The following is a 14,416-nucleotide window of genomic DNA, read 5'->3' on the forward strand; positions in this document are numbered from 1 at the left end:
TGTCACCTTCTAAAAACAGTCGATTGATGGTGTAACAATAGTTTATGGTCCATCCTATCCATCCCGTTAAAAATTTTGAACACTTCGATCATGTCTCCCCAACACTTGCATTCATCCAATGTAAAAATATTCAAAAAATAAAGTCTCTCTTCATAACTCAAGTCCTGTGTGCCAATAAGGACACATGTAGCTCTTCTCTGCACCCCTTCAACCAAGTCTATGTCCGTCCATAGGTGTAGTCTCCAAAACCTTACAGCGTACTCCAGTCCAGAACAAACTAAGCCTTGGAAAAGTGGAATAATGACTTTAGGAGAATGCAAAGTCATGATTGAAAATTAAACTGAGCATTCTATTCGCTTTTTTGACCACTTTTTTGAACATTGTTCAGCAGAACAATGTTCAGAAAACCTAAGTTGCTTGTCAATGAGAATTCTCAAATCAGTTACCCTAGTTTCATCTGGGATAGTGACACCATTCAACTCATAGGAGAACCGTGGGTTGTTCAAACCAAAATGAGCGACCATGAACTTGTCAATGCTAAACCTCATACTCCATTCATTTGTCCATGCTCCAATCCTGTTTAAGGTGGTCTGGAGCAACTCCCTATCGCTCTGATTCCTGACTACCCCCATTAGCTTCACGGCATCTGTGAACTTGGTAGCAATTCCATCAATACCCTGATCGAGTTTATCGATAAAAAGTGAAAAAAAAGTATGGGCCTTCCCCTTACATAAAAACATGTGGTTGCAAATTTTTCCAACGATTACAAGAAAACAAATTTTAGAAGTGTTTGCCTGTCTTTGAAATGTCATTGAGAGGCATGTGCTGCTGTGAATGGCAAGAACTTTGAACACTGAGTATAACATGGTAAAATATTGTGAAATATACTTTTGATTTCAATTGTAAGTTTTTGTTTTGTCTAATGAATCTGTGTTGTACACCTTACGTGCATTCCTTTCTTTTTGTTTCTTCTTGTACCTGTAAAACCCTACTGTCATATTTGCAGCCGCATCTTTAAATGTAAAAATGGCTTGTAATTGTATTCCTGATCAACTCTGAAAGTTTGTTTAAGGTGCATTTTAGGTTGTACTGTATTTGATTATTTTTCATTTATATTATACATTAGACTTTATGAATGCCTAACCACTAAATGAGTTTTTCTATGTTTTCCCCCAGCTTTGCAGTATGTGGAGCCTATGGCTTATACATCTTCTACTGTTATTGTGATATCTGTGGCAGGAATGACTGTCTTTTTAGTTTTAGCTCTCGTAATGTATTACCTCTTCAGATTTTATTTTCATCCACCAAAACAAAGTAAAGAATCTCTGAATCTTATTAAATCTGCAACACCTCAAGCACCAACATTTGATGTAGAAAATCTTAAAATCCAAGAAACTATAGGACGAGGGCGATATGGAGTAGTATGCCGGGGATCTCTTAATGATCATGCAGTTGCAGTGAAAGTTTTTGGACACCAAAATCGACAGTATTATTTAAATGAAAGAGACATATATACACTGCCACATATGGAACACCCATCACTTCTGAAGTATATAGGTAAGGCCTCATTGCTTTTTTAATTATTTATGAATGTTTTTATAGAAAAAGGGTGGTTAGGGTATGCAAAAGTTTGCCATGAAAATTTTTAAGACATTGAAAATTATTTAGACAAAGAGCGGTTTTCTTCTATTATTGTATCACCACTCTTTATGAAGAACCCCTTTGGTTTAAAATAGTTACCACTGAAACAGTTATGACCAAAGTTACCACTCTTGTGTCTTGTCTTTCATCAATGAAAAAAACCAGTATATGTTGACCAAAAGCCCTATAGATTAGAGGCTTTTTTCTGGCATCACCTGAAATTAGTTGTAAGTCTTCAAATGCAGATTGCCCCAGAGTAATGTCTGGCTCTAAGGTACTTATGTGTACATAGGGGCTGCTATTTCAACATGTAGACATTAGACTTTACCTCTAAAAATATAAGAGGTCTGCAAAAAAAATGGAAAAATCCTCAATACTAGGAAATTTTTGCTCACTTTATCACTTCACTTTACTTATAAGGAGAGACACTATAATGAAAGCTGGGGGGAGGGGCATGATTATGATGATACCAATTCAAATATATGCATATACCGGCTTCGTCATTGATGCTGCAGGGATGTATCTCCGCCCACGGCTAAGCATGAAATTAAATGTTTGCACCCTGGTTAGCCCCCCCCCCCCTGGATAATTGGGATTCTACTGTGTAACAGAAAAAAGGCAAATATTTTTATTTTGGGTTTATTGTTCTCAGAGTTGGGGGAAGGCTCTTGTACCTGTTCAAAATTGGAAGAAAGAAAGACATGTCAATTTTGAAGCGGATCTGTAGAAAATATGCAAGCAAAGCAGTTTATAAAAATATTAAGATGAAGTACATGTACTGTTTTGCGTAAGGAATGAGGAAAAACAATTGCAAGTTTGCATATTAACCCCTTACAGTGTAATTTATTTCAGAAAAATGCACCATAAACTGAAACATTTTTTCTTTGTTTGCTGTTTTGAATTGTTGTGCATTAGTCTATATCAATAAAAGAGATAAACAAACTCAATTCATGCTTCATGGAAAAGAAAACCCTATTTTTTTGTAAAATAGTGTTTAAAATATAATCATCAAATCATGAATATAAAATTTTTCTGTTGGCTCGGGCAACATTTTCGGGGGGGGGGGGGGTCAATGTGATGTTTTTGTGTCATGTGTTTGGAGTTTTCTCTACATGTTTGAGTGCTTTCAATCGGGGTCAAAGGGGTTTTTGTGTTTTTTAAGTATCTTAGTTACTTAACTGCCGATGAAATCTTACATGATCCGCTCCCCAGTGTCATCCTTTTTTGCTCATGTGCTGTAAAGACATATAAATACATCTGCAGCAATTAACACATAGACTCCATAAGGTGTACATATATGCCCATGGCAGTTAAGGGGTTAAGGTTGTGTACAGTAGTCAAAATTTCTCATTCTTCATTTTCTAACCTTGGGGTTAATTCTAGTGATATATCATTTAAAAGTTCATGAATGAGGATTCATCACATCAATATGTAGTGGTATTACATCAAATGGGTTTTTTTTCTTCAAAGAAGCAGCAACAGTAGTGACTTTATAAACATCACCTGTGAGGGTCAGGTGGTCCTTTAATCTAATAAAGACACCAGTTGCTCCTAATGAGCAAAGACCAGTATCTGCTAGTTCATTACCTTACAGACATTTTCATTTCTTTTCATAAGAAGCAGCATATCTAATTTATCACCACCAAGCTTAGTATCCATTAGTTTTTGTTTTTCTTCCACCATCACCCCCCCCCCTTCCAGTTATATATAACCAAAATTTTACTGTACTATAGTAAGTGAGTTATGAAAAATAATCAGCTGTACATTGTAAATCATTGTCAACTAATCTGCGTCATTAATTATGCTTCATTGAACATATTTTGTATTTTTACAAAGTAACAGTTTTTGCAAAATAGTTTCCTAATTAACCCCTTAACAATCAGGAATGAGATATCAAGACATATATTTCAGCTCTTCCTGTTGTCTTTGCCTTCTTTTTTATCATCACGAAGCTTCATTGTAACCCTATGAACAGAGTTGTTGATTTTTCTCCTCTTCGTTCTTTTTATATTCCTATTTAGTGATTTGCCTCCTTTCCCCCCCCCCCCGACACACACACACATAATGTATCTTTCTATTATGAGAGAGAAAGAAAGCCTGCAGGAAAGGGTGAAGGATGTGGTTGTCCATGAAAGAGAAATCTACTTTTCTTTCATCTTTTTTCCCCTTCTATTTCTAACATACAAACAGGGAAGCCTGTTTTTTTAAATTTATGACTGATATACTTGAAATACAGATCATCCAAAAGCCTATGTGTGAAGAGGTTAGGCTTATTAAAAGTAATTGGCAAAAACATCTCTACATATGATTAATACTGTGTTTAAAAAAAGAAAAGACCAAACCAAAATATGCTCGTAATATAAGCTCTAGTTAAATCATCAGCTAGGAGGTGTTCTGTATATCTGCTGCTACATGCGATGAATGCATTAAATTATAAAGTAATATTAATAACTTTATTAGTTACTTACTATCTGGTTATTACGAAATTCAAGCCGGAATTCTTAGATTAAGAATCTGATTATTATTTTTTTTATTATTATTATTATTATTATACGTAAATAGAGGATTTTGCACATAAAAAATAGGACATTACCTGAAAATCAGCCCTGTATCTTTTGGATCACAAATAAGTAGAAGACCAGCTCTTATTTTTAGGGCAACGCTGTAGTAAAATTCAAGATTTTTCAAAACACAAAATAATTCTTCAAGTTGAGCTATAAAATAATAATATTGCAAAATGCAAAAGTTGATTTTTGTAAAGAAGAAATGAATATTTACAAATAAATTAATGTAGAATATAGTTAGTGTTCATTACATTAATAAACATTTTATTTTAGTTATTTATTTAAAGTTTGAATGGTTATTCAGAAATATAATTATTTTTAATGTAAAAGCTTTTTATGAATAAAAAAAATCAAGGTTTTTTGCTTTAAAAAAATGTTTTCTTTTTACCAATTTTGCAATGCTTGATCTATTAAATAAGAAAGAATTTCTTAGACTTCCTATCAAGTTTTATATGTGTAAATTTAAACAGAATAATTTTAGCTAAAATTCTGTTTATTCATTATTTTTTAATAATACTTTTTAATTAGGTTCTGAAGAAAGAATTTCTCCTGATGGGCGCCCAGAATATCTCCTTGTTTTGTCATATGCTCCATCTGGCTGTTTACAAGATTTTTTGAAAGAAAATACAATAGATTGGATGAGACTTTGCAAAATGTCACTCTCTATAGCACGTGGTCTTGCTCATCTTCATACAGAATATGGAAAAAGTGGTATGCTTATCTTTGAGAGTAACATATAAAAAAAATTTAAGAAATTCTAGAAAATTGGCAGTTCCTAATACAGCTGTCTGGATTTCTTGGTTGAACCATTGATATTCAATTAATTCTGCTTTTGATGTTGAAAAAAACACATAGCAATCAAAAAGTATCATATAAGGGAGAAATATTATTTTTATAAACTGTTGTTCACACGATGGATAATGCAAACCAAAAAATTTTTAACTACAGTAAATATCTGGTATGATGAGTACAACTCACAACAAGAATCTCATTATTATGAGTCATTTGCAAACCAGGCCCATGGCCAGAAATTTCGTTCAGAGGGGGATCAAAGCGGTAGAACAATAGATTTGGCCATCTTTTTCCCTCTGTTTTAGTCATTTTCTTACATTTTGGGGGGGGGGCAGACCCTCCAATTCCCCCCCCCACGGCCTTGTTGCAAACCATTGTCAAAGATTAAAAAAAATATGCATTTATAGTGAGTTGCAAACTAAGTGTGACTTTTAGCTGTTAGCTATATTGATTTATGATTTGATTTATGACAAGGTAAAAAACTGAAATTCTCAAAACAAATGAAAAGTCTATTATAAGAACAATCTTTCCATCAATTGCTATTTTCATTACAACCATTGGCGTATGCAAAGGGGGAGTTTTGGGGTTCTAACCCCCCCCCCCCCCCCACACAAGCCAAGATTATAGTGATATTTTACAGGAAAAAACCTAAACCCCCCCCCCCTCCTTGAGAAAATTCTGCGTACGCCTATGATTACAACTAACTTTTACTTCAATAATGTATATAGATTTTATTTTAAATATTCAGCTATCACTCAATTTTTATTGTCAATAGAAATGTAATATTAGTTATTTGTATTACAGCTTCAGAAAATCTTATAATGCTGCTTGGTCAATTGTAGATCATATACAGTCAAGTTTTGATTTAATGATCTCCAAACAGATGTTTCCTTGATTTAATCATAAAATGTAATTTCTAGTAAGGTATTCTTTGAAAGCTACAGTATTTGTTTTCCCCAATTTATTGATTGATATCCTGGATTTAATTAATCCAAAAAGCTTGTTCCTTGAACTATATGCTAGAACATAGTATTCCCACACCACATTTTAATATGGCCACCATATTCACACTTCATACAAAAAAACAAGAAGTTTCAATAATAAAAAGGATGAATAATCCAGAGATTGCCAGTTATGTTCCTATCACTTCTATTAAAAAACTGAATGTATATATATATATATATTATTTTTTAATTTTGTTAATGTATTGCAAAATTTGAATTCTAGAGAATATGGAATGCCTTTGCACAATTTGGCATATACTGAAGTTGAAAATTCAAACATAATTATTTCCCCATTTGCAGATAAAATAAAGCCCTGCATAGCACACCGAGATTTGACTTCCCGTAATATATTGATAAAGACAGATGGAAGCTGCATGCTATGTGATTTTGGATTTGGCATCTGCATTTCTGGCTCAAAGTACTATGTAAATGGAGAAGAACAAATAGCTGAAACCACATCCCTAGCAGATGTTAGTATTTTGTAAAAAAAAATCATACAATAGTTTTTTTTTTTTTTCAAATAATGTAGATTCTTTTAAGCTACTTGTAGTAATGGCATGAAAATAATAGTTAAGTATATCTTTATAAATTCAAACTGATTAAAATTGGTTTCACCAGGTTGTTGATTGCTTTATGACTATATTATGACTATATATATTATTCTACAACATAGTTTATTTATTGAAAGATGTGATATAAAATTATTTTGTTTTGTGGAATCATGGCTATGACTCTGCAATTAATTAAAGGTGCAGATAATCAAGGGGCATTTTACATATTTAATTCCTATCTAAGTATAAGAATTGTTGGGGAAAGTTTCAAATCAGGGAATTCATTCGCATAGAATGCAAAGCCATTTTAAAACAATGAAGGAAATAATAAGTTTTATTAAATTTTGTTGGTATAAAGCCTAAATATGGTTAGCAAAGAAATATAATTGATATGATTCCAATTTTTAGAAGGAAGTAAATCAGACACAGAAATAAAAATACTTGATCATTTTTTATGTCAAGCAGTAAAATACTATTACAATTTACATTTCAACTCATTTCACTCTGTATGAATGTCAGTTTTTATAATTTGGCTCAAATCTTATAATTTAATGATAAATCTTTTTACCAAATTGGTGAAAGGACATTCTATAAATTCTATTGGGTAATTGTTCTTATTTTGCATAGAGGTCATATTAATATGCAGATATTTACAGTTAATATCAATCTGTATAGTTCCAAGTTCATTGCACCTCAGAGGCAAATGGCACAACCCTTCCCCCTATTTGTTTTCATACAAATACATAGATCACAACAGGCAAAATACCCGTAAAAAATATGGATCTCAAATATATTCATACTGTATCAAAAATACAGTAACCCAATGTAAGAACCAATAAAACAATGGAAAAAAATAAAGCTACTCAAAAAAGAGCAATAAAAAACCAATAATTGTGATAAAATATAAAACACCGCCAATAAAAAAATTATTGTTTAATCTAAGTATGGATAGCTTCTTGATTCATGCCAATATGTTTATATCATATTTCTTTCTACATGAGCCAATTTTGTCAAAATTCATGACCAGTTGGAATAAGTTATTCCATGTATTCACTTTCTTTTTACTATCCCTTATCACTTACTTCAAAACTCATCTTTTTTAGTAAATCACACATTTGAGAATCAAAGTTCCGATAGTAACTCTAAAGGTTAGATAGCAGTATTTCTTCTCTCTGGACAGAAGAAAAAATTTGATATTTCATGTATTCTTTGTTAAATTTTTTCTTCCGACCCCAATAAATTATCCAGTGTACAGCTTTGGATAATTTTGCCTGAAGCGGATAGCTATCTACCAGTGATTGCTTGAAAAAATATAATATCTTCACCTCCTATTTTAGTGACGAATTTCGTCTTGCACTCTCTTTCTACTCTCATGATTGCAGGGCCATCATCCGCGGAGCACCAGTTGAGAACCACTGGTTTATACCATTGCCTAATGCTCTGAGCGGTAGGATGTTCAACACCAGGGTATTGTCAACGAAAAGCACAATGGACAGTTGTTACGGACTCACACTTTGCAAAGCTTAGAACACAAAATGATTTCTGTTGTGCAGAAGCCATCTTGACAAACACTAAAGTGGCCACCAAAGGAAGAGTGTTAGTGCTACCTGTTGGCAGCTGTGTGAAACTCAAGATTTCTCTCTTTCTACCTATGCATTATTCAATCAAAACATATTAAAAGCTGAATAGTTCTGATTTTTTTTAACTGGATGATTCTTTTTGAAACACCCTGTATTATTCTGCTTCAGTTTTTCAGCAAGTATTAGTGAAGTAAAAAAATAATCAAGTGATCACATTTCTACAGGAATTTTCAGATAAAATTTAGTGATTCCCATTACTACATTTTTGTGTGGCCAAACTGATATTTTTATTTTATCATTAGTCGGTCAGTAAGGATTTTTTCTATTAAAAGAAGCCTATTTATATATAAAAAATTGATGATACAATTGGATGAACTATTTGCTGGAAGTACAATTTAAGTGTCTATAATGTTACTAGTCAAATTGACTGGTCATGGTCCTTTTAGGCAAAACTGGGAATATCTCTTGGTTAAATTTTTTCAAACTAATGATAGTTTGACAGCATAATATTTCACTGTTTTTAAGAAAAGCCATGAAATTTCAACATTCTAACTAATCTGGTTCACTATAAAAATGGAGTATTGAAAACGGTCAAAATGATCATTTTGGTTCTTCTAGTGTTAATGATCCATCTGTGACTCTTAAGTTTCTTTTCAGGGAATATCCAGTCATTATTATGTATCAGCAGGTTTTAATTTCAATGTGAATTAATTATTCTGTATTATAAATAATACATTCCAAAAGAATGTTTTTAGCTATTATTATCATTAAATACATGAATAGGTTGGCACTTTACGTTACATGGCTCCAGAAATACTTGAAGGTGCAGTGAATCTTAGAGATTGTGAATCATCATTGAAACAGATAGATGTGTATGCTTTGGGCTTGGTGCTGTGGGAAATTGCTACTCGATGTTCTGATCTATTTCAAGGTAATTATTATTTAAGATTGTGAAACAAAATTTCTAATAATTAATAAATTCTCCATCTTGTATGAGTTAGCATTAGCAGAGTGTGCAATAGCTACAGATTGTCAGTAGTTTTTATGGATGACTGCACTCAACAACAGAGCTTAAGGGAGATATTCTCAATACTACCAAACTTGTTTTTTTCTTCCGATTTTTTTCTCTGAAAAAAACTTCAGGTCAACGTTTCTTGCAGTATTTTAGTTACTTTTATCATTTTTTGAAATTTCATCAATCTTTACATACTAGCGATAGCATAATCACAAACTTGTATGTGTATGTGACGGAACAAGAAAGCTCAATAGAAGACAAACTTTAAACAAAGGTAAGCCTTATTGCCTAGAGTTCCAGCAGGATAGTTTCCACCACATATTTGAACTGGAGATATGGTATGCCGACTCTTCCTTGATGAAGGCGACTTCAATCAGGAAGATGATGATACCACCAGTATCATCCCTGATTTGGTTAGAAAAAGTTTGCTGATCAAATTCACATATCAATCAATCATCATACAGTGTTGTGATGTAACACACTGTATGGTGAGTTGAAATCATGTGAGTTGAAATTAGTATGGTGACAACCTCACGATCTGGGTCAAAAAAAGATTGTGGAAACTGAGCAAATAACAAGTGTTTAATACCAGGACTTTGAAAAATCTGAAAGGTGTAAGGAATATGTGAAATCCATCTTCCGAAAGAGTTCATGGTTATTTTAGCACTTATCTCCATTTCTGGTAAAGTCAGTCCTGGATCTATGAAATAAACAATGACTGGTTTCAGGGCTGATCAACAGAGAACTTAGATGAGTGGGGACAAATTTTGAGTTCCACTTTTTTTCACCGTGTTTATCTGTCTTATGTAGTCCCTCCAAAGCATGGAAAACTATTACTTCAGGAAATGACAGTAAAGTAATGCAGAATGGCAACCAAAGGGTATAAAGATAGTGCAGACAGATTTTCCAGTGCTGACTGTCAGAATCTTTGACTGCCATGTCTTTGATATTTTGAAGTGTTTCTATCAATTAAAATTATTTCAAATTATGGAACTACAAATTATAGAAAATAAGTTACATGGGAGATTAAAATTACTTAAAGATATTGAAAATCTTATTATGCGAGTTCACCTATATGCTCACTGTAAGCCAAAGTATGAAAATTAAAACATCAAACATGGTAGCATAGAAACAAGGTTGTAATCATAATTATAAACAAGAGTGAAAGACAAGTTGGAAAATAAGAATTGCTTCATAATTTTTATTTTTTATTTTTTCAGATTTTGTCTTTATTATGTTATATAAAGATATACATGTTATATATTACAATATTTTAAAGGGAGATCCCTAAAACGTCTCTTTTTTTGAAGCTATGGCTTGGAATAATAGTTCAATTATTAATGCCTAGATTTTTTTGCATGCATGAGACCTTTAGAGATGAAATAAGAATATTAAATGTGTCTCATGGCAACTCCTAAAATGTTGTAGCATACCAATTGGGAATCATAACCTCATCACCCTGTTTAGTATAATTTTGCCCTTGAAGTATCTCACCATTACCCCCCCCCCCCCCACCCCAACACAAGGATAGGGCTGACAGGGGTCTGGGACGATTCTTTTTTTTCCACACTATAAATTCACTACAGTGGGCTGGCCAAAGATCCTAACCTAAAGGCCCTGCTGCAAGATGGGGGGAAATATCTTACAGTACACTAGTTTATCCTAGGCTGCTTTTAGAAGAGTGCTGCACCACACCCTTTAAGAATCGCCAAATTAAACTTTGTTGTGGAATATGGTAAATACTTAATTTTGTTTCCATTTATATTAAGGAGTGGATGTGCTGGAATATAAAGCCCCATTTGAAGCAGAAGTTGGTACCCATCCTACTATGGAGCAGATGCAAATTTTGGTTGCACGTCACAAAGCTAGACCACTGTTCCCAGATATATGGAAGGATACAAATCCTGTAAGTTCTGCAAACATTTAATTACTTTTTTTTTAATGTAGGTCTGGTGTGTTTGGAAAAAATTATGAAAAAGGCCTATGTCTACTGCTAACTGTGACTTTTTTCAGCTAGACATCTAGCCTGTTTTCATACTGCTTGTACTCTTTGCTATACATGCATGATTTTACAATTGAGTTTCACATGAAATCAAGCCTTGTTGATGTTACACTGTTACTTCCTATTGACTGCATCAGGATATATTTTGAAGCTTAAGTGCTTTTCTTTTTTATAATAGCAGTAAAACCTGATATTGCTAGTACGTTTACAAGTGTTTTGCAATACAGGCAAAAAAAGTTTATCAAATTATGACTTGATACATGAGCGAGGTCATGCAATACAAGTAGTACCTATGCAAAAGCCACTTAGATTAGAGTTATCAGATTTTGAAACTTAGAAATGAGGATGACATACTCTTTTTTTCTACGTTACTTAAACACATTCGCAACAGATGTTGACACAATACTGACAAACAACAATAGTTTTCCAACCAGAACAGAATCACTTTTAATGTACTATATTTTTAAAAAAAAGTTTATTTGTAAATTTATATTTTCTTACTTTTCGGAATCAAATATTTTAGTCATGGGCCCCCTTTATTTAGGGCTCCAGCCATGGGACCTGGAAGGTATCTCTTTTTTTTTATGTTATAAATTCACTTTAGAAGGGCCCAAAATCTTGTGCTGGACCAACTGAAGATTTCAGCCTGGGGGGCCAGCTCCATGATGTGAGGGTAGTGGTTCAAATTGAAGCATATCTTGATTTTTATGACACTATGAGTAGAGCAAAAAAAGATTTGGATCACTAACAAATAGTTTAAGTTTCCTTTATTTAAGATTTTTAAACCCAGTTACAAAACATTTAGGGGCTAAGCAAGCTTGTGAGCCCACAAAACAATATCCGATACATATCTGTCGGCATAAATAATAACAAGAGAAAAAAAAGAAATAAATCAGACATATATGTAACACCAAGAAATAAGTGGCAACTGGAATGGAATTGATAAACAAAAAAATTTGGCATTTAGCGGCGTATGTAAGATAAAAGAAGATTGCATTACAATATCAAACAGATAATTTAAATCTTCTTGAGTTAACAACTAAGATTTTAAATTGATAAAAAAAGATGTACATGAAAATTGTTCTTTTATTAACTGAGGAAGTAAATTAAATATTTTGGGAGCTAAATAAAGGAAAAATTTTTGGAAACGAGTTTTATTTGGCCTTGGTACCTGTATAGTATGACGTCTAAATTGCATTCCAGACTTATGTAATTTCAGATTGAGATGGCCACTTCTTTTATAAAACATTTTTTAACTTTTATAAATGTGCAAATGTTGTAGAGGGAGTAGCTTTAACTGATTTAAAAGTGGGAATGTATGCTTGAGTCTATTTTTACTCAGAATGATACGGATGAAGGACTTCTGTGTGACAAAAAGTGATGAAAGATTGCTGAAGTATGTTCCACCCCAACATGTAATGCCGTAACTCAATCTAGATACTACTGATGCAAAATAAAGAAGTTTTAAAATTGATAGGGAACATTTATTCCGGATAAAATAAAATTTCCTAATGTTCCGATTTAATTCTACACTCAAATAATTAATATGTGTTTTCCAGGATAGTTTTTAATCTAAAAAAATTCCTAAATACTTAAAGGTGTCTACTCTATTTACAACTGCACACATACAATCCGAGATACAACCATGTGTCATACTATGAAATTTTAGGAAACCAAAATCATCGAAAGTACCTGAACCAAATAATATATATTTAGTTTTATCTATATTTAATTTTAAATTATTATTTCTAAACCAGATATTTACTGAGTTAAGATCATTTTGCATGTTATTCCTCAAGTTAATTGAAGAGCTTTCAGAGTAACAAAGAGCTAAATCATCAGCAAAAGCAGTGATTTTTCCTTTCAAATTAAAGTTACACAGGTCATATATATTAGGGATAAAATAGGTCCAAGTACTGATCCTTGAGGTACACCAGATGTAATTTGTCTTTTAGAACTCAAAACAGAATTTACTTTCACACTTTGAACTTTGTTAGTAAGATATGTTTTGAAAAATTTAAGTGGCATTTGCTGAATTCCTGCATATTCTAGTTTGGTTAGAAGAATACTATGATTCATGGTATCAAAAACTTTGCTGATATCTAAAAATAATGATGCAACTTTACAATTATTGTTATCTGCTATATATACACTTGAAAGAAAATTAACAAGAGCATCCTCTGTACTTTTTGCCTTTCTGAATTCAAATTGGTTCTCACAAAAAAAATTAATGCTGTCAAGAAATTTAATTATTCTGGATTTAATTATTTTTTCTATGACCTTTGAGAAGACTGATAGTAAAGAAATCGGTCTGTAATTATTAACACTTTTTTTTGTCCCCTTTCTTGTGTTTATCCTATCCTTGGACACCTGAGGGGTGTCCGTTAAGTGGGGTTGTACTGTAGTAGTAGTCAGATCTCTACTGTCTCTATAGTGGAGACTTATTCGTTCTAAGAAGTGCTATGATTCTTCATTTCAGATGTACCCAATGTTTTCTGTTCTTTTTACAATATATCTCCCCAATAGTTGAACTTTCCTAAAACCTTGCTCCTCTTTTATTCATATATCTTTTATAACTATTTTTCTTTTATAATTATGATTGTGTTTTGCTTTCACGTATTTCCTACAACAAATTCCTGTTCTTAGGCTGTTAGAACTTTGAAAGAAACAATAGAAGAATCTTGGGATCAGGATGCAGAAGCAAGATTGACTACACTTTGTGTTGAAGAACGTCTAGCAGAACTTCCAGTTTTATGGGAGCGCCATAAAGGTAAGGACATGTGTCATTGTCACAGACATAATGACTTTTTTTTTAATAAACAAATCACAAAAACACAGACATATATACAAATACAAACATACACATAGGTACAAACATAAAAACACAAACACTTTGTGACCCCAAGGGACATAAAAGTCCTTCCAGCAGGTCTAAAGGGGTTTATAATCACATATGTTTCAGACAACAGCTTTTATGAAGATTAGACATGTTATATTGTATTTCTATTTATATATTTACAATTACGGTATACGTTAAGATGTTAGATTTCTCATTTTGAGAGTCATAATCACAGTTATATAATTATATTACGTATTATGAATATGAGTTAGTACGTTACATGTAACACCATACATATACATGTATCTATCTATACTTATATGCACAATAACAGCCATATACATCCGTTCATCATTTTACAATTTCTTTCTCTCTTTTTGTACACAGTGCACAAAACTATTTTTATATCCGATTATAGCGTATTTGTT

At 32.5% G+C, this 14,416-nt stretch overlaps 1 protein-coding gene across 1 annotated transcript in view; it reads left to right on the forward strand.

Annotated features, from left to right (window-relative positions):
- LOC149065482 (uncharacterized) overlaps positions 1-14,416 on the forward strand; it is a 116,039-nt gene that overhangs the window by 97,410 nt on the left and 4,213 nt on the right. Inside the window, exons 4-9 of the mRNA XM_089253621.1 lie at positions 1,177-1,557; positions 4,734-4,916; positions 6,302-6,471; positions 8,916-9,063; positions 10,917-11,053; positions 13,796-13,919. Coding sequence (XP_089109747.1) covers positions 1,177-1,557; positions 4,734-4,916; positions 6,302-6,471; positions 8,916-9,063; positions 10,917-11,053; positions 13,796-13,919 — 1,143 coding nt within the window. The remainder of the gene's footprint in view (positions 1-1,176; positions 1,558-4,733; positions 4,917-6,301; positions 6,472-8,915; positions 9,064-10,916; positions 11,054-13,795; positions 13,920-14,416) is intronic.

This window comes from Pholcus phalangioides, unplaced genomic scaffold (assembly GCF_987345545.1).
Source record: "Pholcus phalangioides strain wild (caught in Gottingen) unplaced genomic scaffold, Ppha-v1.0 ptg000039l_1, whole genome shotgun sequence".
NCBI lineage: Eukaryota > Metazoa > Arthropoda > Arachnida > Araneae > Pholcidae > Pholcus > Pholcus phalangioides.